This window comes from Plasmodium falciparum (assembly GCF_000002765.6).
Source record: "Plasmodium falciparum 3D7 genome assembly, chromosome: 10".
Classification (NCBI taxonomy): domain Eukaryota; phylum Apicomplexa; class Aconoidasida; order Haemosporida; family Plasmodiidae; genus Plasmodium; species Plasmodium falciparum.
The window spans coordinates 1,592,497-1,617,455 of NC_037281.1; the positions used below are offsets into that span (position 1 = coordinate 1,592,497).

The 24,959-nt window shown below is 18.9% G+C and overlaps 8 protein-coding genes across 8 annotated transcripts; 7 read left to right on the top strand and 1 right to left on the bottom strand.

The window, feature by feature from the left end:
- Positions 1 to 2,006: 2,006 nt before the first annotated feature.
- On the bottom strand, positions 2,007 to 2,781 carry PF3D7_1039800 (exported protein family 3; the record flags this gene model as incomplete). The annotated part of the gene is made up of 2 exons (XM_001347639.1): positions 2,007 to 2,630; positions 2,713 to 2,781. 2 exons carry the CDS (start codon positions 2,779 to 2,781, stop codon positions 2,007 to 2,009), a joined length of 693 nt encoding a protein of 230 aa, XP_001347675.1.
- Positions 2,782 to 3,990: 1,209 nt separating this feature from the next.
- On the top strand, positions 3,991 to 5,109 carry PF3D7_1039900 (exported protein family 4; the record flags this gene model as incomplete). The annotated part of the gene is made up of 2 exons (XM_001347640.1): positions 3,991 to 4,059; positions 4,252 to 5,109. The coding sequence occupies 2 exons, from the start codon at positions 3,991 to 3,993 to the stop codon at positions 5,107 to 5,109; spliced, it is 927 nt and encodes a 308-aa protein (XP_001347676.1).
- A 2,294-nt stretch (positions 5,110 to 7,403) lies between these two features.
- Positions 7,404 to 8,581, top strand: PF3D7_1040000 (rifin; the record flags this gene model as incomplete). The annotated part of the gene is made up of 2 exons (XM_001347641.1): positions 7,404 to 7,475; positions 7,574 to 8,581. The coding sequence occupies 2 exons, from the start codon at positions 7,404 to 7,406 to the stop codon at positions 8,579 to 8,581; spliced, it is 1,080 nt and encodes a 359-aa protein (XP_001347677.1).
- Positions 8,582 to 10,438: 1,857 nt separating this feature from the next.
- On the top strand, positions 10,439 to 11,493 carry PF3D7_1040100 (rifin; the record flags this gene model as incomplete). Its single annotated transcript, XM_001347642.1, has 2 exons — positions 10,439 to 10,507; positions 10,633 to 11,493. 2 exons carry the CDS (start codon positions 10,439 to 10,441, stop codon positions 11,491 to 11,493), a joined length of 930 nt encoding a protein of 309 aa, XP_001347678.1.
- A 1,940-nt stretch (positions 11,494 to 13,433) lies between these two features.
- Positions 13,434 to 14,457, top strand: PF3D7_1040200 (stevor; the record flags this gene model as incomplete). Its single annotated transcript, XM_001347643.1, has 2 exons — positions 13,434 to 13,502; positions 13,609 to 14,457. The coding sequence occupies 2 exons, from the start codon at positions 13,434 to 13,436 to the stop codon at positions 14,455 to 14,457; spliced, it is 918 nt and encodes a 305-aa protein (XP_001347679.1).
- A 2,109-nt stretch (positions 14,458 to 16,566) lies between these two features.
- PF3D7_1040300 (rifin) lies at positions 16,567 to 17,926 on the top strand (the record flags this gene model as incomplete). Its single annotated transcript, XM_001347644.1, has 2 exons — positions 16,567 to 16,635; positions 16,859 to 17,926. The coding sequence occupies 2 exons, from the start codon at positions 16,567 to 16,569 to the stop codon at positions 17,924 to 17,926; spliced, it is 1,137 nt and encodes a 378-aa protein (XP_001347680.1).
- A 2,107-nt stretch (positions 17,927 to 20,033) lies between these two features.
- On the top strand, positions 20,034 to 21,239 carry PF3D7_1040400 (rifin; the record flags this gene model as incomplete). The annotated part of the gene is made up of 2 exons (XM_001347645.1): positions 20,034 to 20,102; positions 20,262 to 21,239. The coding sequence occupies 2 exons, from the start codon at positions 20,034 to 20,036 to the stop codon at positions 21,237 to 21,239; spliced, it is 1,047 nt and encodes a 348-aa protein (XP_001347681.1).
- Positions 21,240 to 23,307: 2,068 nt separating this feature from the next.
- Positions 23,308 to 24,574, top strand: PF3D7_1040500 (rifin; the record flags this gene model as incomplete). Its single annotated transcript, XM_001347646.1, has 2 exons — positions 23,308 to 23,361; positions 23,576 to 24,574. The coding sequence occupies 2 exons, from the start codon at positions 23,308 to 23,310 to the stop codon at positions 24,572 to 24,574; spliced, it is 1,053 nt and encodes a 350-aa protein (XP_001347682.1).
- Positions 24,575 to 24,959: the final 385 nt, after the last annotated feature.

Consider the following 24,959-nt stretch of genomic DNA (forward strand, 5'->3'; position numbering starts at 1 on the left):
TTTTTTTTAAATATTTGTATATTATATAAATTAAAATAATAATAATTATAATTTTATAAATAATAAATTTCATGTAATGCTATATTATTACATGTATGTGATATATGAAAAAGTGCTGGATTCTAAAGAAAAAAAAAAAAAAAATAATAATAATTAAAAAAAAAAAATAAAAAAAAAAATAATAATTAAAAAAATAAAAAAAAAAATAATAATTAAAAAAAAAAAATAAAAAAAAAAATAATAATTAAAAAAAAAATAAATAAAAATAATAACAAATAATTATAAATATAAATATATATATATATATATATATATATATTTGTATTATTATATGTTATTTATTATCCTATTATACAACTATTATACATAAGTATATTTCTATATTATATGTGCATGCGTTATTCTTATTATTTTTCGTTTTACTATAAATTATAAAAAATATTCATAGATAATATTAAAAATAACAACTATGTTGTTATATTATAATAAAACACAACTATTATATATATATATATATATATATATATTTATTTATTTATTTAATTATTTATATATTTATTTTATTTTTTTTTTTTATTGTTAATTTATACAAGAAATATAAAATAAAAGAGAAAACATATATCTTTATAGTAATATAAGCTATTGTGTTAAATTAAAAAAAGGAAAGAGGGAAAAAATAAAAATAAAAATTATATTACGTATGTTTATTATTAGTACTATTACTTGAATAATATATATTATTATTATTATAACATGTAATTATGCTGTATAATTATACTTACAATATTGTTATATAAGAATAAATTCATAGATCAATGCTATATAATATAATATTATATAGTACATATTTCTTTTATTTTTTATTATATATATAAAAATGTTATGACACATAAATATATATATATTATATTATTATTTGGGTTAGTATCGATATACATAGTAAAAGAAATATAGCATGTATAATAATATAAATAATAATACACATATATATAATTTTGTATTACATGTAAATATATAATTAATAAAAAAACGAACTTTTTATTATATTAGTCATAACAAAGATCCAAAATACATTAAACGTATGTGTCCTAATAAGATATATAATGAGATATAAATTAAAAAAGAAAAAAAAAAAAAATATAAAATTTGTATAAAATCATATAAAATATAACAATTGCTGATTTATTTATTAAATTGTATAAATATATGTTGGGATATAATATTATGTTATTGAATAAATAATATATATATATATATATATATATTTATTTATTTATCCTTTATTATGCGTGTAGATAAATTATTACGTTGTAACGTTTAGGTTAATTCTATGAATTGTACCTAAATATAATTATATAATATAATAAATATATAAAATAATTTCTTTCTTTCTTTCTTACTTTTATTTATTTAAATGACAATTACACATATATACATATATATTATTTTTATTTATAGGATAGAACAAATTTTATTATTTCATGTAATTTTTTTTTATTGATATATGACTGTAAAAGTGTTATGTCGAAAAATTAATTATACAATTATAAATTTTTTAAACAAATATTATATTAATAAAATATTATATATATATAATATATTTAGTGATATGCACATATTATAATTAATTATAATATATGTAATCCCTATAAAAAAAAAATAACGAAATAGATACAATATTAATTAATAGTAAATATTTTATATCTATATAACATGAGCCCCAATAAAAATAACCTTAGTAGAATCTATGATATTTGAGAAAGTAATATTTTATGATCATGTAAAATAAAAATAAAAAAAAAAAAATAATTTTTTTTAATTGGATTAATGATACTACATTATATCATTAATTTATATGATATTAATCGTAGGAATATATAAGCTAAACAAATGAATAAATAAATAAATATATATATGTTAAAAATTCACACAAAAAAGTATACATATATATACACATATATATATATATATATATATATATATATATATATATATATATATATATTTCATTTAAATATTTTTAAATCATGTTCTGTGTGTATATTTTGTCCTTCATATCTATTCAAAAAATTTATTCTGTTAGTAATATAAGGAAGAGTGACAGTTCCTATAGGTGGACAGGCTAATGTCATGGTTGATAAAACACTTATAGGTACAAGTTCGGGAGAAAAAATACTTCCATCTGTAACACTATTATTTATTAATAAATCAGAATGCACTTCATCTAATATATTCATAATTAATTTAAGTTTTTTAAAAAATGAATTATTTTCTTCGCCATCTGATGGGTCTGTTAATGTATAGTATTCTTTTATTCTATCTTCCAATGAATTATGATGTTCCCATTTATCATTCATAAGATCATCCATAGGGTCGTCTATAGAATCATCTATATGATTTTCCATCTCATTTTCCATATTATTATCATTATCCACTTTTGTATTGTCTTTTTGATTTTCCTCTTCATTTTTTCTTTCTCTTTTTTGTGGATTTTTATTTCCACTAAATATTGATGTATAAATATATTTCTTATACCATTTTTTATTATTTTCTGTTAGTATTCGACTTGCTATATTTATTGTTATTATGGATTTGTTAAATTTATCTTGTAGATCTTTTTTTACTATATTCTGAGAGAGAAAGAAAAAAATATATATTAATACTAATATATCAATATTTATTTATTTATTTATTTATTTATTTATTTATTACCTTGTATGAATATTTAAATATTAAGAGAAAAAATAAGGATACATTAAAAAGTGACAGAAAGTAGTTCATTATGTATATTATAAATTAATACCTTTAAATTAATATAAAATGATAAATGAATGTGATCATTTTATAAAATATAAATATGTTAAGAAAAAATATACAAATATATATGTTTTCTTTATAAAATAAGAGTGCGTTATATTGAATTGTATTATTATATAAATGGATAAAGGATTTAATTTTTTTTAGACTTGTACAATTATTTTTATTGTTTGTATGATATAAAATTATAATATATTTATATTATATCACTATTTTAAAATAAATAAACAAACAAATAAATATATATTTATATATATTATAAAATCTACATCATTATTTTTAATATTAGAAAATCTTAACTTTAATGTAATAATATATTTTATAATAAATGAATTTTTTAATTATTGTATTATTATAAATATTTTATTTTTTTTTTTTTTAGACTGTTTATTTTCTATATTACAAAATACATTATATATCTTTTATTATATATGCCATATTTTTTTTTTTTTTTTTTTTTGCCTTTATAAATTTATAAAAGCTAATATATATATATATATTTTATTTATATGAATAATTTAATAAGCCACTTAGAGATAGATACTTAAAGAACTTATATATGATACTACATATATTATATATATACATATATATATATATATATATATATATATATATATATTTATAGTTATATATAATAATTATTTTTTTATAATAAAAAAAGGTAAAAAGAATAATTCATCAAAAATATATAATACCATGTACTAATATATCTTTATATATATATATATATATATATATATATATATAACATAAAATTTTATTATATATGTAAGAATTATTGGGATTTTTTTTTAGTTTTTGTAAAATAATTTTAATTAAAAAAAAAAGAAAAAGATAAAGAAAAATAATAATAAAAAAATAAAAAATATTACTTGATCCTAAAAAAAATAGCTACATATTTTTTATTATATGATTAAAGTTAAAAAGTTTAATAAAATGAAATATATAAAGAAAAAAAAAAAAAAAAAAAAAAAAAAAAAAAAAAAAAAGTATGTTAAATATATAGTATTATGTTTTTGTAAAAGAATAAATTATTAATTATTTTATTTTTTATTTATAATTATGTAACGGATATAATGATAAATCTAATGGATTACATAATCATTTTATTTTTGTTCTATTAATTTATTTTAAATGAAGTGTTATTAAAATAATAAAAAATAATTTATTATGAATTTTTTTCATGTAATAATATTAGATGTTGGAATTGTAATATGCTTATATTTAATCATTTATAAAGTAAAAAAAAAAAAAAAAAAAAAAAAGAAAAAAATATATATAAAATATAGTTATTATACATAAATACATACAAATAAATGTATATATATATATATATATATATATATATATATTTGTTTTATTTTTTTTTTTCTTAAAAATTTTATAATAATGATAAAAAATATATTATCTGTGTACCTTTTTTCATTATAGAATAGTGATATAAAATGGAAGAAACATATAAATTGTTGTAAATATCATTTTTACTTTTTTTCAAGTAAGAGATGCTTATTACAACATATGGTTGAAGAACCGTTTGAGAAAAAAGACAAATCTGGTGTTTTATTAAAAGACAAAAATACTGAAGAGGGAAGAAAAAAAGAAAGACAAAAGCCTATGTGTATTAAATCAATAAATAAAAAAAAAAAAAAAAACAACAATAATAATAATAATAATGTGTTAAAAAATTTAAATAATGAAGAAATAAATAAACAACGAAATATGACGAATGAAAGAATACGAAATAAAAATAAAAATGATAAAGGAGTTGAGAATATTTCAAGTAATACACAGATGGAAGAAAAAAATATAATATGTAAAGATATAAATTCGAATGTAATATTAAATCAAAACGAAATAAATGACGATCAAATGGTTCAAAAAATAAAAGAAAATTTTGTCAAGGATTTAATGAAAAATGAAAACAAAGAAATATTTAAACAGATAGAAACAATTAATTCAGTTGGTACTATGGCAAAAATTAAAAATTCATTATATAGCATAATATTTAAAGGGTCTAATTTTTGGAAGGGTCTAGGAATATATTTAGGTACATTGTCAGGTGCTGCACTAGGGCAATTGATTTTAGCAGGTATTTTGCAATTCGGAACATTTTCTGTTATGAATTTTTCAATTTATTTTTCAGCTGTTCCTTCATTTATAGCATTCAGTAGTTTTGTAGGAATAATATTATTAAGCATTATAATTGTTATTTGTCTTCTTGTGTGGTTGTGGCCATCAAGAGGGAAATTGATGGGTAAAGATAAAACAGAAAATAAAAGTGATACATAAATATATATATATATATTTTTGTTAGAATATGGAATTATTTAATTTTATTAAAAAAAAACAAATTAACAGCAAAGAAAAAAAAAAAATAGGAAAATGGAAATTAAGTTGTTCTAAGTTTGTTGTAAATTTTAATATATTATAAGTTTTATATATGATTCCGTTGAAATATTTTTTTTTTTGCTTGTTTTATAATTATATATATACATATATTTATATCTACGTATAATATATATACATATATAATTAAAGTAATATTTTTAATTTTTAAAGTGTAAAATTTACAATGAATAGATAATTATTATCCATATTATTTATGATTAATATAAATGGTATGGAGAATATATTTTTATAGTAAACCAAAGAACAAATAATAAATAAATAATATAAAATAAGCATTGTTATATAGTAGAACTTAATTGTTTTTTTTTTATTTTAATTAATGAAATATAAAATAATAATTAACATTTATTAGATCTATTATATGAACATGTGTATATTTTATTTATGATTGTCATTTTTTTTGAATACTAATAACATTTTAAGTAAATATATTTTTATTTAAAAAAACAGTAGTATAAATATGAAATATATATTTTGAAAAATTTATATTATTTAATATTAATAATTTTTTTGAAATAAAATAAGAAATACATACACATTTGTGTCAAAATATTATATTATAGATTGTTTATAAATTAATTATTTTTATATTGTACAATATGTAAATATATAAATATATATATATATATATATTATTATATGTCATAATTTCATTCTTTATATGTTAATCAAAAATATGATAAAGTTACTGAGGAGTAAAAAAAAAAAAAAAATTGTATTATTCCCCCCTTGCATATTTCTCATGAGAACCAAAAAGGAAAATTAAGTTACACCTCATTTAAATTTCCTTGCTTAAGTTTATATATGATTGGATTTTATTATTGCTTATTAAGTATAAGATGATTATTTAAATTATATTTATTATTATTTATAAGGTTTTGCAAACTAATTTACTATAAAATATGCATTACTATGTTATATGTAAATATAACATATAATGTAATATGTGTATTCCATTATTATTTTTTTTTAAATATTCTAATTACGTATAAAATACAAAAATAAACGATTCCTTGTATTTTTATAGTATATAAATAATATCGTGTTACTTGTTTAATATAATATGTAATTTATTATAATAGCAATTATTATAATATAATTATTAAAATAACATATTTAGAATTATAATTTTAGAACAAGTAATAATACAATTAATATAAGATAAATTGTAAAATAGTATATGACGTGATTTAATATATATTATGAAAAAAATATATTTTAATAACATAAACACTAAAGAAAAAAATGCATTATAGTATGTAATAGTTTGTGTAATTTCTCTTTTTCTTAATATTTTTATTTAATTTTTTGTTTTCTAACAATAATAAATAAATATATATATATATATATATATATTTTTACATATATTTTGTATTTTAATAATAAATATATTTTTTAAATACTTTGTAATATATTTGTACAAAATAGAAGTAATAATATTAATCTTAGTAATAACATAGATAAATTAGAGAGAAACGTAAACGTACAACAAATATTAGAACAAAAAAAAAAAAAATTATGAAAATAACCAAATTTAATTATTTTTTTTACTATTATTTAAATTTTTTTTTTTATATCATATATTATGATATAATATGTTTGTATTTAATTTTTTTATATAATAGTAATGATACAAGGTTTCTGTTGGGATATTTATTACCTGCATATATGTTATAATAAGTTCTAATATATGTATTTTACATCTTTTACAAATATTACTGTACACATTTTCATATAATTTAAAAAGTAAATATAAACATGTTTTTTTTTGTAACTACACATTTACTTGTTATTAACATGTATAAAAATAAAAAGTAAAAAAGAAAAACAATTATTATTACAATTTATGATATGATATAAGATTATATTTCATTAGAAATACAAATTCAAAATTATAAATAATATTGAAATGTTTTATTATATTATTTTTTTTTTAAATTTAATTAATTATTTTATTATTTTTTTTTTTTTTGTGTTCTAAATAAAAAAGCAAATATGGATCCAATAAAAAAATATATATTTACATAAAGGGAAAATAATCGTGTATTATATTATAAGGCTATATAAAAATTTTAGTTTAAGCATAATTAATTTATTTACAAAATAAAATAAGGTATTATATTTTAAATTAATTATATGTATAATCATAAAATAATATAAGAATAACAATAAAAATGAAAGTCCACTGCTATAACATATTATTATTTTCTTTTACATTAATTATATTGTTATTATCATCATCGCAGGTATGGATCTAATAAATATTTTTATAACAATATAATATTTATATATATAAAATAATCTACATTTAAATATCACATATATATATCACCATTTTTTATAGGTAAATAACCAAATGAACCATTACAATAGAGCCCATATGAAAAACATAGAACCTACAAAATCATATAGATCATTATGCGAATGTGAACTATATACTTCCATGTATGATGATGACCCAGAAATGAAAGAAATAATGCACGATTTTGATCGACAAACATCACAACGTTTTGAAGAATACAATGAACGTATGAACAAAAACAGACAAAAATGCAAAGAACAATGTAATAGAGATATAAAAAATATTATTTTAAAAGACAAAATAGAAAAAGAATTAAAACAACAGTTAGCAACATTGGAAACTGATATATCTACCGATGATATACCAACTTGTGTTTGCAATAAATCAGTAGCGGACAAAGTAGAAAAAACATGTTTGAAGTGTGGAGGTGTGTTGGGTGGTGCAGTTCCAGAATTGGGTTTATTATGTGGTTATGGTGCATATGAGTTGGTAAAAGTTGCTATTGGAGCTGCTGAAAAAGCGGCTATAGCTGAAGGTGCTAAAGCCGGTATTGCTGAAGGTATTAGGGTAGCCATTAAAGGAATAAAAGGTGCATTCAATATAGAGTTTTTAGATGGTAAAACATTAGCAGAAGTTATTACTGGAAAAACGTTTAATAATTCAACGTTTTTTGTTGAAAAATTTGTGCAAGAATATAACACAGTGTGTTTGTCTTCTACTACTTACCAAGATACACTATTTTGCGATTATGGTTCAATGTTCGGAGGGAAGGTTGATAATATTACAGCTATATCATTAAACGCGAAAAACACTGCAATAAAGGCTGGTCAAGCTGCTGCGAAAATGACTACTGAAACTACTAAGGCGCTTACAGCGGAAAAAACTGGCGAGGTAACAAGTACATCAGCTATTTTTTCTAATCCCATGGTAATTAGCTTTATTGTAGTAGTAATTATAGTTATTATACTTTTAATTATTTATTTAATTTTACGATATCGAAGAAAAAAAAAAATGAAGAGAAAACTCCAATATATAAAATTATTAGAATAGATATAATGTGTTTGGTATTCTTGATAGATAGTTTTGTGTATACATTACATTTAATTTAATATAAAATGTTTTTTATTATTATTTTTAATAATTATATTATCTTATATTTATTATGTTTCAATTATAACTTATTTTGTTACTATCCTATATATTTATTGGTTCCAGTGATAGTTATTAATTTATTATTATAATTTTTTCTGAGGACTTTTATTGTTTAATAAATAATTTATTTGTTAATTTATTTTAAATACTTCTTATAAAAATATATGATTACATCTATTTTTTTAAGAATATAATATAACATATATTTTTTAAATTCGTTATATTGTTTGTTTTATAAATGTATATATAAAATAATACAAATATAAAATATATTATATTATAATACATAATTATTCTTGAGTATCCATCAACAATTTCGAAATTCAATTTTAATATTATCCATTTATTTATGAAATGGATCCATTGGTTATTTATTGCAGATATCGTTAAAAAATGTTTTTTTCTAAGATAGAGAAAAATATATTCGTAACATAAAGGTTAAATTATTACAACAATATTTGAATGTACTCTATTTTCGTTGTTCCTTTTTCGCTACTTCTTTTCCTTTTTCTTTTTTCCCTCTTTCTGTTCTAATGAATACTATCATTATAGGAATTGCATTCATTTTTATAAATATTATGAATTTTTTTTTTATGATTACTAATTAGATATTAAATAAATATGTATTATTCCTTTTTTTTCGTAATATATATATCATCGTGATACTTTTTTTTAATATATATAATAATATAATTATTAAAATATATAGTAATCAATTATTTTCTTGGAAAATATATTAACACAATGTACGATAAATTATAAATATACTACAACTGCTATTTAAAAAAATATATATATATTAGTATATATTGTAAAAATGTTACAATCTCTAAATTGTTAATAGAGTACATTTGTATAATATAAGCACTATCGAAAAAAATAGAATATTGTATCTAAGAGTATATATAATTTTTCTTTTTATTTTTATTCTTGTTTTGTAATAATAATAAATATGAATATTTTTTTTTTGCATAATTATGCTATTTACTATTTTAATAATAAATAAATATTTTAAAAAACTTCCAAATATTTTTATATAAAATCATAATAATAATATTAATGTTAGTGATAACCTAGATGAATTAGAGGGAAACTTATAACATGCATTAAATTTTAGAACAAAAAAAAAAAAAAAAGAAAATAACAAAATTATATTATTAATTACTATTAATTTAATGCTTTTTTCATATCATATATTATGATACACAATATTTGTTGTAAATTGTTATATATAATTGAAATGATACAATGTATATATTGGAATATGTATTTAATATATATATCCTAATAGGTTCTTATATACATATTGTACACCTTTAAGAATTATTTCTCTACACATTGGTATATAATTTATAACACAAAAAAATACAAGTTGTTTGTAAATATGGTTGTTATATAAATGTTTAAGAACAAAAAAAAAATATATTATTCCAATTATCGTATGATATAAAATTATATTTTATTAGAAATTAAAATTATAATTTATAAAAAATATGGAAATGTTTCATTATATTATTTTTTTTAAAATATTAGTTAATAATTTTTTTTATTTGTTTTGAATAAAAGAGTAAAATATGGTTGCACTAAAAAAATATATTTTTATAATGGAAAAATAGTTCTGTATTATATTATAGAACTCGAATAATATTTTATATTGAACATATGTAATTCTTTTAATAAAGCACATTATATTTTTATATATTAATTAGTTAATTATTCAATTAATAATAAAAACATATAAGTATTACAATATATATGAAAATGCGTTACTCTGAAATATTATTTTTTTCACTTTCATTAAATATATTGATAACATCATCATATGTATGAATGAAAAAAATTACAATAATAATATATATATGTTATCTTTTATTATTTGTGTATATATAAAATATACCTAATTATAAGCAAATATATATATATATATATATATATTACATTCTTCATAGGCGCATAATAAAAATAAAATATACATCAAATCACATACACCAACTAATACATCACGAGTGTTAAGCGAATGTGACATGCAAACGTCAAATTATGATAATGATCCGGATATGAAATCTGTGAAGGAAAATTTTGAGCGACAAACATCACAACGTTTTGAAGAATACGAAGAACGTATGCAAGAAAAACGACGAAAATGTAAAGAACAATGCGATAAAGATATACAACAAATTATTGTGAAAGATAAAATCAAAAAATCATTAGATGAAAAAGTGGAAAAAGTTTGTCTTAAGTGTGGGTGTGGGTTAGGAGGCGTTGGAGCAAGTATTGGAATATTTGGTGCAATTGCTGTAAGTGAGGTGACAAAAGCTGCAACAGCAGCTGCTGTTCAAAATAGTATTGAGACAGGTATAGCTACTGTTGTTTCAGAATTACATGATATGACTCAGAGTTTTCTTAAGGTTGGTATTGATATAGTAGGAATGATAAATAAAGAAACATACCGTTGCCCGCAAGCTCTGACTACATCTATTTATGCAGCAAAACAAGAAGTGTGTGTAGGAAAAATTGGTGAAACAGAATTAGTTTGCAATCAATTAGGACAAGGCGGCACCCCAATTTGGTTTGGTCCAAAAGTATTACAGGCTACAACTGAAGGTATTAAGATCGCTAAAACTACTGAAGATTCTAAAATAGCCTTGATAAATGCTGAAAGTTCACATTTGTACAGTGCAATTGGTTACTCAGTCCTTGCAATATTTATTATAGTTTTGGTTATGGTAATCATATATTTATTTTTACGTTATCGTAGAAAAAAAAAGATGAATAAAAAACTACAATACACAAAATTATTAAATAAATAAATATATGGTTTCATGATATAAAATTCAATTTAATGTTTTGTGAATTTTAGATTTATAATACAAGGATATAATTATTATTAAATTTTTATAACATTATATTCTTTTTCCTTATTTTTTTGTTAATTCTTATCTGATTATTAAATTATTTAATTTATATTTATTCTTTTTTTTTAGTGAAACGAGTGTAATATATATATTTATTTTTTTTATAATGCACTATTTAAGAAAACCTCTCAATATATATTTTTTAAATTCTTTATAAGAAATAATATATAATGGAATATATTCTATTATTAATCCTATATTAATATATTGTTTAAAATATAATTATATTAATATAATATAAATAAATATAATTTTAGTTAATAACATTCATCTTTATCATTTTATATTTATAATATATATAATGAATATTTATTATTATTTTAAATTAAAATGTCATGTGAAATATATTATATTATGTTAATTATTTTATCTTTTTTTTTTTTTTTATTTGTTTCCCTTTAAATAAAACGAAATATGTATTATATTATTACAGGAAACATATTAAAAAAAATATAATATGTACATATCTATATATCAACACATTATAGTATAATAATAATGAATTAACTTAATCATACAATAATTATTATTATAAAATAGTAACAATATATTATATATAATAATTATAATTGAATTAGAATAATTATATTTATATAATAACCTTTTTATTTGACTATTCTAATACATATAATCAATATGATAGAAAATTTGAAAGAATATATAAATATTAATAACTTGTAAAATATTAAAATAAATATATATATAATTTATTGTTTCTATTTATATATTTTTATAAAACGCTTATAATTATTATTATTATTATTGTTTTTATTATAGAATATTTGCAATTACTATAAGTTCATATTTAAAAAGTACATATTTAAAAACTTCTATTATAATGTAATCATACTATTAATTACTTATTCACAGTAAAAATATTATATGACATTGCGTATTATATAAATATAATATATATGTACAATTTTACAACATACAAATTATAAATATATTAAAATAATATTATTTATATTTGTACACAGTAATATAAAATACAGTACTTCATTATGTTGTATTATTTGAAAAGCTTTTAAATTGTATTCTTGTAATAATAATATATTTCTAATTTATTAAATTATATTTTGCAATAAGCTAATATATATTTCATTTTAATATCCTATTAATTATACATATATATTTATATGTTATTATTTATAAATGATTATTGCATAATTAAGTAAAATAAAATAAGAGATACAATAGAGAGTATTTTATAATATAGGATAATGCTTAACAACAAAACTGAAACAAACAAAAAAACAAAAATATATTTATTAAAATACATATAAAACTATTTTATTATATTATTTTTAATATAAATATTATTTTTTATTAATTACAAGAAAAATTGTTGTTAGTTTCACAATAGTAATTATATTAGAATATATTTTAGGATATTTATTTGATAAAAATCATGAGAGCTATTATTATATATATATGGTTTACACCCATAACAATTATTGTTATACACATTTATATATGTATTTGAAGGAAAATATATTGTTATTTATTAAAAATTTATAATATATATATATGAGAGAATTATTATAAGAAAAATTAAAAAAAAAAAAAATAAAATAAAAATAATATAATATAATATAAAAAAAAAACAATTATATATATTTAAATTTTTTTTTTTTTTAAATATTAAATGAATATGGTCATAAATTAAATTATAAGTATGATGAAACTATAATTTTATTATATTATAAAATTACAACAAAATTTCCGCTTATCAATATATTATATAAAATATATATTAGAAAACAAAACATATCATTTTTTATGAATTAGATTAATACAATTTGAAATATAATATATTATTTTTTGAATTAAAAATGAAGATGTATTACCTTAAAATGATATTGTTTAACTTTTTAATTAATACTTTATTATTACCACATTATGTATGTAAAAAGAAAAAATATATAATTATTACCATAACATAAACATATAATAAAACAATTATTACATTTTCAGTACATATTCATTAATGATCTTTTTTTTTTTTAGGAAAATTCTCAAAATAAGCATTATAACATAAGCCTCATACAAAACAACACGCAAGGAACAACGATAAAATCAAGATTATTAGCACAAACCCAAAATCATAATCCACATTATCATAATGATCCAGAACTCAAAGAAATAATTGATAAATTAAACGATGAAGCAATAAAAAAATACCAAAAAACCCATGATCCATATAAACAATTGAAAGAAGTAGTAGAAAAAAACGGAACCAAAATTAGAGGCGGAAATTCTGCAGAACCTATGTCAACGATAGAAAAAGATTTATTGGAAAAATATGAAGACGTGTTTGGTGACAAAAATCATGCTATGTTAAAATCAGGTAGGTACCCAAATGATGATGACGAATCGGATGATTCATCTTCATGTGGATGTACTGATATTAATAATGCAGAATTAGAAAAAACAAAAGGAAGAGATAAGTATTTAAAACACTTAAAAGGGAGATGTACCCGTGGTATATATTCTTGTTCAGTCATTAGTGCCTTTTTAACAATGTTAGGTTTGACAGCTGCAAAAACTGCTGCCAAAGGTGCTCTTGCTGAGTATGCAGCATATGAAACTTGTTTGTCCTCTATTCCAATATTTAGTTTACCTGGTAATTCAACTGTTTTTTCAGCTCTTCAAGCAGGCACTGAAATTTGTGCAACTCATGCTTCTGATTTAGCTGGAATTATTTCAACTCCTGCTATGGCCGCATTTGAACCTTATGGTATAGCAGCTTTAGTTCTACTTATATTAGTTGTTGTGATTATAATATTATATATATGGTTATATAGAAGAAGAAAAAATTCATTGAAACATCAATGCAAGAAACATTTATGTAAGTAATCGAAATTTTAGAATATATATGATGTTACTTAAGTATATATAAATTATATTTTATAATAATTTTTTTTTTTTACGAATATAATATTATAAAATAATATTTTCTCAATGAAAAAATATATTTATAGACATTAATTCAAAACATAAAATCGCGCGAGACAACTATTATATGTAATATATATTTATTACATTTCTAATTAAAAAATAATTACATAAAGCTTATGTCAAAATTTTATGTACAATAATATATAATTTTTTATTATTTTTCTCACAATTACATTCTAACATTTATTTTAAAACCATTTATTCAATTTTTATATTAAACATATATTTTACAATTAAATGCAAAGGCAATTATAAATATTAATCTTATTATTAATAATTAAAACGTATTTATATGTCATAGAAATGTTTTAAATATATTGCTTTATATCTAAATCAAATAAAATCTTATAATTTTTTAAAGAATAAAATGAACTTATTTTTTTTTTTATTTAAATATAAGGTCTTATAGAATTAACTTTCATTTTATCTTTATTTTAACCTAAATAAAAATATAGACGATAATTTTATAATTCAAAAGAAGAAAAATAAGATTAAACATTGCACACAGAAATATATTTTCTATCAAAATATATATTAATATATTTTGAAATATGAATGATAAAACAAATTAAACAATTTTTTTCATTTTGCAAATGAATGAATATTCATAGAATATTTTAATTTTAATCAAATACGTGATCATTAAAAAAGATATTATATATATATATATATATATATTTTATTTTTATTTATTATAAACGTTTTACATAAAACATATGTTTTTAAATACATAAATATATTTTTTAAACATCATACATTATGAGTCGAAATTATAAAAATTACATCAAATATATGAAATTCATATAATATATATTTATAATGCTTCTCTTATATCAATTTATAATGTATGTCAATAGAAATTAAAAACAAAATTTTAACACAATTTATGAAAATTTTAAGGGTTAATACTTTTCATAGAAAAATATAATCGAAATAAAAAAAACATATATCATTTTTTACTTTTAAATATAACAAAATAGAAAATTGAAATAATGTATATATATGTATATAATTATAATAATATATTATAAAAATATTACAATCATTAAATTATAAATATTATATATTAGTATAACATAGGATACTACATGAAACTATAGAAACAGTGTATTTTATTATATGTATAATTTTTGCATCCATAACTTTTTGTTTTTCTTTTTGGTTTGTTACTTAATAATTAATATAAATGTTTTTATATCATAATAATATATTTTAGTACTTTAATAATAAATAAATATTTTAAATGCTTTTAAATATATTTCTATAAAATGAAAATAATAATAATATTAATACTATTAACAACGTAGATAAATTAGAGAGATCGAATAACATAAAACAAATTTTAGAACAAAAACAAATAACAAAAAATAGAAGATACCAAATTAATTTATAAATAAATATATATACTATTAGTTTAAAAATATTTTATATCATTTATTATGATCCATAATGTTTGTTAATTTTTGTTATAATAGCATTATTACAAACATATATGTTTGAATAACTATTTGATATGTATTTCATATATATGTTCTAAAATGGTATTACATATATATATCATATACAATTTCTAAATCTATGATTTTATATATTTTAATATAATTTACAACACAGGAATATGTTCTATTATTACTATATAATAACGTGTTCTTAAAAAATATGAAAAAACACAAATTACAATTATAATTTATTGTGTGATATTAAATTAAATTTCCTTACAAATTAAAAATAAAAAATTATAAAAAATGTAAAATGTTTTGATAAATTTTTTTAATATTAATTTTTTTTTTTTCTTTTTTTGTAATAAATAAAGGGGAAAAAATGGTTCCACTAAAAAAAAATATATTTGCATAATGGGAAAATAATTGTATGTTATATTATAAAAAATTTAATAATATTTTAAATTAAACATATGTAATTCTGTTAATAAAACAAAATATATTATTATATATTAATTATGTTTAGTTATAATTTAAATCACAAATCATTATAAATATAACATTTAAAATGAAGTTCAATTACACTAATATAATATTATTTTCCCTTTCATTAAATATATTGTTATTATCATCACGGGTATACATCAAATAATCATTATAATTATAATAATATAATATAAATATAATATTATATATATATTAACAAAAATAATATATAATAAATATACCTATACATACAATACCTTATATATATAAATAACATTTATATCAAGAGTCATTATATATTATAATTATAACAAAAATATATAACCATGAATTACAACTAAACATTACATATATATATATATAATTTTTTATAGGTATACAATAAAAGGAATCATAAAAGCATTATACTTCATACATCAAACGAAAACCCAATAAAAACACATAGATCATTATGCGAATGCGAATTATATTCACCTACGAACTATGATAGTGATCCCGAAATGAAAAGGGTAATGCAACAATTTCATGATCGTACAACACAACGATTTCACGAATACGACGAAAGGATGAAAACTACACGCCAAGAATGTAAAGAACAATGCGATAAAGAAATACAAAAAATTATTTTAAAAGACAGATTAGAAAAAGAATTAATGGACAAATTTGCCACACTACACACAGATATACAAAGTGATGCTATTCCAACATGTGTTTGCGAAAAGTCGTTAGCAGATAAAACAGAAAAATTTTGTCTGAACTGTGGGGTGCAACTAGGAGGTGGTGTGTTGCAAGCTTCGGGTTTATTAGGAGGAATTGGTCAACTTGGGCTAGATGCATGGAAAGCAGCCGCGTTGGTAACTGCTAAGGAACTTGCCGAAAAAGCCGGTGCTGCAGCAGGTCTTAAAGCAGGTGATATCCATGGTATGAAAATAGTTATTGAAGGATTAAAAGCATTGAAAGTAGATACATTAAAATCTGGAATATTTAATTCCTTTGTTAATAACAGCCATTATACTGAAGTCACAGGGCTTGCTATTGCTATTGATACTGAAATGAATGAGGTGTGTTCAGCGACGTATATTGGTATTCATCCTATCTGCGTTGTTCGTGAGAAATTAGGTGTAATACCAAAGGCTGGTGGAACAATGGTTAAACAGAAAGATGCTATAACAAATGTGTTAAAGCAAGCTCTTGAAAAAGCTACACAAAGTGCTGAAGCACTTTCTGAGACTACTGCTGAAGACGTTGCTGCTAAACTCACAGCTCAAAAGACGGGTGCGATAAATACTATATTTATGAGTAATCAGACTGCTATTATTGCTTCCATCGTTGCAATAGTAGTTATAGTTTTAATTATGGTGATAATATATTTAATTTTACGTTATCGACGAAAAAAAAAAATGAAGAAAAAACTCCAATATATCAAATTATTAGAAGAATAGATATTACGTGTTTGGTATTTTTTGTGGTTGCTAGGATGTTTGGTACACGTACTGTTTTTCTATGATTGTACCATGTTTTTTTTTCATTATAAACAACTATATAATTTTATATGTATTAAGTGTACACATATAATGTGTTTTCTTATGTGTCAATTTTTTCAATTATTTATTGTATTAATTATTTATTGATTATATTAATTTTTTTTTCAAAACTTTTATTCTTTAAAAAATCATATATTTTTTTTAATATATATATTAAATACTAAATTAATATATAAATTTATATATAATTGTTTAGGAACAATAATGTAGCACATATATATATATATATATATATGTATATTTATATAATACTTGATATTAAATGTCATATAACAAAATATAAAAAATACATAAAAAAACTTACAAAAATACGACATCATAATAATTTCATGAAATAAATAATAGAATACGCATAAAAAAAGGGAATAATGGAAAATAAAAAATAATATTTATTAATATAACATAATTTTTTTCTCTTTTGTAATTTCTATTATGATGTTGATAATATATATATATGAATTCATATATTATATCATAATTAATATATTATATGCTACAAATATGAAACCTTCTAATGTTAAATTATTAAAAAACCTATGTTATATATATACATATATTTTTTAATATTCTAACCACAAGAATGCTTTCAACATCATATGTCGATATATCAACACATTATAATATAATAATAATGAACTAAACTAATCGTACAATAAGTTTTATTATAAAATAATAAGAATATATTATATATAATAATTATAATTGGATTAGAATTATCATATTTATATCTTATCTGTTTTTTTGTAACTATACTAATACGTATAATGAATATGATAGTAAAATTAAAACCATATATAAATATTAATAACTTGAAAAATATTAAAAATAAAGATATATGTAATTTATTTTTTCTATTTATATATGATTATAAAGAATTTATTATTAATATTATAGAATAGTAAAAATAACTGTATGTTTATTTTTAAAAAATACTTCTTTAAGAGACCATTATTACAGTGTAATTATACCATTTGTTTTTTTATGTATTGTAAAAATATTATATGTTAATTCGTTTTGTATAAATATAATATATATATATATAATATTTTACAAAATATAAATTATTAATACAATATAATTATATTATTTATATTTATACACAGCAATATAAATTACAGTATCTCACTATGTAACATGTTTGTAAATTGTTTAAATTGTATTTTTGTAATGATATTATTTTTATAAATTATTCTAAATTTATAATTTATTATTTTTTAATATACAATTCATTTAAATATCCTATATATATATATATATATATATATACTATTTATAAATTACAATAACATAATTAAGTAAAATAAAATAAGAGATACAATAGAGAGCATTTTATAATATAGTATACGATTTAGCAAAGAAAATGAAATAAACTAAAAAAAAAATATAAATATTAAAATATAAATAAAAAATATTTTATTATATTAGTTTCAAGGTTAATAATATATTTTATAAATTACAAGAAAATTTGTTATTTCAAAAATAGTAATTATATTGTAATATATTTTAGGATAATTATTCGATGAAAATCGTGAGAACTATTATTATATATATGTGGTTTACACCCATAACAACTATTGTTCTACATAATGGTATATAATTTACATCACAAAAAAAAAAACAAATTGTTTGTAACTATAGTTTTATTTGTTATATAAATGTTTAAGAATAAAAAAAATAATTAATATTACAATATATCGTATGCTATAAAATTAGATTTTATTAGAAATAAAAATTCAAAATTATAAAATATGTAAAAGGTTTTATTATATTATTTTTTAAAAATCTTATTAATTTTTTTTTTTGTTTTGTATAAAAGGGAAAAATATGGTTGCAGTAAAAAAATATATTTTTATAATGGGAAAATAATTGTGCCTTATATTATGGAAATATAATAATATTTTAGATTAAACATATTTATTTCGTTTAATAAGGAACAATAGATTTTTATATATTAATTAGTTAGTTATAATTTTAAGTATAAAATAATATAAGCATTGCAATAAAAATGAAACTGCAGTACTCTAAAATATTATTATTTTCCCTTCCATTAAATATTTTGGTGTCATCATCATATGTATGAATAAAGAAATGATTATTATTATTATTATATATATATATATATGTAAAGTTTTATTATTTATATAAATATACGTTATACATATTTATTAGAAATATATAAAATAGTAAACAACAATTAATTATAACATACATGTATACATTACATTCTTTATAGGCACATAATAAAAATAAATCATACATAGCACCGCATATACCAACTACTACAACACGAGTGTTAAGCGAATGTAACCTATATATACCAAAATATGATAATGATGCGGATATGAAATCTGTTAAGGAAAATTTCGATCGACAAACCTCACAACGTTTTGAAGAATACGAAGAACGTATGATCAAAAACAGACAGAAACGTAAAGAACAACGTGACAAAAATATACAAAAAATTATTCATAAAGATAAAATGGAGAAAAACTTAGCAGAAAAAGTAGAAATAGGTTGTCTGAGATGTGGGTGTGCGTTAGGAGGTGTTGCAGCAAGTGTTGGATTATTCGGGGGATTGGGTACCTATGGTTGGAAAATCGCTGCTACTGCTACGGCTATGGAATTAGCTAAGGAAGCTGCTGAACAAGCAGGTGCTGCGGCCGCTGCAGATGCAGGTAAGAACGCAGTTATTGCTGGATTAAAAGAATTGGGTGTACAAAATATAGCTGGTCAGCCATTGGTATCCTATTTGACTGCAACAAATTATCATAATGCTACATTCATTTCTAGTGCTATAAATAATCAATACAGCCCATCGTCATGTATATTTGTTTCCTCTGGCACTCGCTCTGGCCCTGTTGCTCGTGAGACTTTTTGCACTTGGGTGATGCAAAAATCTACAGCTGCAGCGAACGTCCAACGCAGTAGTGTTTCATTCAATGATCTTATAATAAAAACTATAGAAAATATCGTCACAGATGCCAAAAAAGCTGCTGGAGAAGCTACAGAAAAGGCTATTGAAGAAGTTATACAAAGAAGCACTGCTGCAGTAGAATCTACATATGCTAGTTGCCAGAGTGCTATTATTGCTTCTGTTGTTGCAATAGTAGTTATAGCTTTAGTTATGATAATAATTTATTTAGTTTTACGTTATCGTAGGAAAAAAAAAATGAATAAAAAAGCCCAATACACAGAATTATTAAATCAATAAATATATTGTTTCCTGATATTAAATTCAATTTAATGTTTTGTGAATTTTATATTTTTTAATACATGGATATTATAATAATTCAATTTTTATAACAAATATATTTTCTTTTTTTTGTTTATAATTATGTGCTTATTAAATTAATTATTTTATATTTATTAATTTTTTTTTTTAGTGAAATGAGTGTACATTATATATTTTTTTTTGTTTAGTAAAGATTTTATATAAATATATATTGTTTGTATATATATACATATATATTTATTTATTTTACACTCATTAAGATTACCTTGTAATATATATATTTTAAATTTCTCACATAAAATAATATGTAATGGAATATATTATAGAATAAATATATTATTAGTATTATATTGATATATTATTTAAAAAATAATTATATTAATATAATATAAACTAATATAAATAAATATAATTTTAATTAATAATATTAATCTTTATCATTTGTACGATATTATTTTTATAATATATATATATTATTATTTTACGTTACAATGGCATGTGTAAAAAAAAAATGTTATGTTAATAAGATTTTTTTTTTTTTTTTTTTTTAATATATTTCCCCTTTCAATAAAATAAAATGTGTATTATGTTATTACAAGACACATATTAAAAAAAATGTAATATATATATATATATATTTTCAGATTAACCAGAAAAATATTTTGAACACTATATATATCTATATATTAACATATTAAAATATAATAAGTATAAATTAACTTAATCTTACAATAAGCATTATTAAAAAATAGTAACAATATATTATATGTAATAATAATTATATTTATGAAATATCAGTTTTTTTTTGAATATACCAATATATATAATTAATATAAAAGTAAATTTAAAACAATATATAAATATTAATAACTTGTAAAATATCCAAAATAAATATATATATAGTTTGTTTTTTCTATTTACGTATATATTATTATAGAGAATTCATCATTATTAATATTATAGAATAGTAATAATTACTATAAGATTATTTTCAAAAAGTACAACCTTAAGAAAATTTCTATTATGATGTAATCATACTATTTATTTCTTATGCATATTACAAAAAATATGTCATATTTATCATTATATAAATATAATATATATATGTAATGTTTACAAAATAAAAATAATAAATATATTATAATTATATTATTTATATTTATTCAAAACAATATAAAATACAATATGAGATTATGTGGAATCATTGGAAAATCCTTTATATTTTATTGTAATAATAGTATATTTTTAATTTATTCAAAAAGTATATTTTATAATTGGCTAATATACAGTTAATTTAAATATCCTATTAATTATATATTTATAAATTACAATAGCATAATTATGTAACATAAAATAATAGATACAATAGAGAGAATTTTCTATCATAGAATAACGCTAAGAAAGAAAAATGAAAAAAACTAAAAAGAAGAAAATATTAATAAAAACTTTACATAAAAATTATTTTGTTATATTTGTTTTAATATTAATATTATATAATATTACGTAAAACTAATCTTCTTGCTGGTTCCACAATAGTAATTATATTATATTATATTATATTATTTTTAATTATATATATTTAATAAATATTATAAGAGCTATTATTATATATATATCGTTTACACTCATAATAACTATTATTCTACACATTTGTATATTATTTACAACAAAAAAAAAGTTGTTTGTAACTACCGCTTTACGTGTTATATAGTTTAATAAAAATAAAATTTTATTAAAAATTAAAAAAAAAAAAGCAAACAAAAAAAAAAATTATAAAAAATGTAATATATATTATATTTTTAATATTAATTTTTTTACATTTTTTTTTTTTTTTTTTTTTTTTTTGTAATAAATAAAAGGGCAAATGTGGTTCCACTTTAAAACAAAATACATATATTTGTATAATGGAATGCTAATTGTGGTATATTATAGAAAATATAATTATATTTTATGTTAAACATATTTAATTTATATATAATATAAAATAATATATTTTATTTGATTCTTTTAGTTATAATTATTATTATAAATATCACAGTTAAAAAAAATGAAAGTACATTATATTAATATATTATTGTTTGTTATTCCATTAAATATATTGGTAATTCCATGTTACATATGTATTAAATATTGATTAATATTATTATAATATGATATAATATATATATACATATTACGATACCATATATATAATTATTAAATATTTATATACATATAATATATATATAGTTTAAATATACATATTTATCACAAATATATATAATTATGAACTACAACTAAACATTACATATATATATATGATAAAAACTTTATAGATAAATGACCAAAGGAACCATAAAAGCACCACACATCATACATTAAAAATACCAATCACTAGATTATTATGCGAATGTGAATTATATACACCTGCCAACTATGATAATGACCCACAAATGAAAGAAGTTATGGATAATTTCAATCGTCAAACACAACAGAGATTTCATGAATATGACGAACGTATGGTCGAAAAACGAATGCAATGTAAAGATAAATGCGATAAAGAAATCCAAAAAATTATATTAAAAGATAAATTAGAAAAAGAATTAATGGACAAATTTGCCACATTACATACGGATATACAAAGTGACGCTATTCCAACATGTGTTTGCGAAAAGTCTGTGGCGGACAAAATGGAAAAAGGATGCTTGAGATGTGGAAGTATATTAGGTGCCGCGATGCCTGAAATGGGCTCGATAGGTGGAAGTCTTTTAAGTGCTTTAAGTGCCTGGAAACCTGTGGCAATTGAGGCTGCTGAAAAAGCGGCCATAGCTAAGGCTACTGATCTTGCTACGCAAGCTGGTATGAGAGAAGTCGTCCTTAAAATTGAGCAATTTCTTAAGAATTTTACTGAAAAAGAAGGATTAGTTAACTTCACATCAGTTGTTAATAAATCAAATTTTAAATGTCCTACTGCTCTATTTCAAAATGCTAATGAACTACTAAGTGATTCGTGTATACCTGATGAAGTAACTAATAGGACGAGTACTTTTTGTAGTACGATAGCCTACGGTGAGAAAACTACGTTTGAACCTTTCGCACAAGCTGGTGCTACCACATTTCAGGAGACATTGACAGCCAAAACACCAGTACTTCAAGCAAGATACACAGCTGCAGTAAAAACTGCATATGGAGGTTACCAGACTGCTATTATTGCTTCGATTGTTGCAATAGTGGTCATAGTTTTAATTATGGTAATAATATATAAGATTTTACGTTATCGACGAAAAAAAAAAATGAAGAAAAAACTACAATACATAAAATTATTAGAAGAATAAATATAATGTGTTTGTTATATTGATGTCGGCAGGATGTTTGGTACACGTACAGTTTTTCTTTGAATTTACCAAGTTTTTTTCCCCATTATAAATAACTATATATTTTTATATGTATTAGGTTTTTACACATATAATTTATTTTGTTATGTGTCAATTTATTTTTATTATTTATTGTATTAATTATTTTATTATATTAATTTTTTTTTTTTTCCTCAAAGACTTTTATTCTTTAATGAATCATATATTTTTTTAACATATATATATTAAATACTAAACTCGTAAGTGTAATTATATGTTATTTTTTAGGAAAATAAAATATGGCATATATGTATATATATATATATATAAGTTTAGGTGGTTAGGCCTATATGATATTTATTAATGC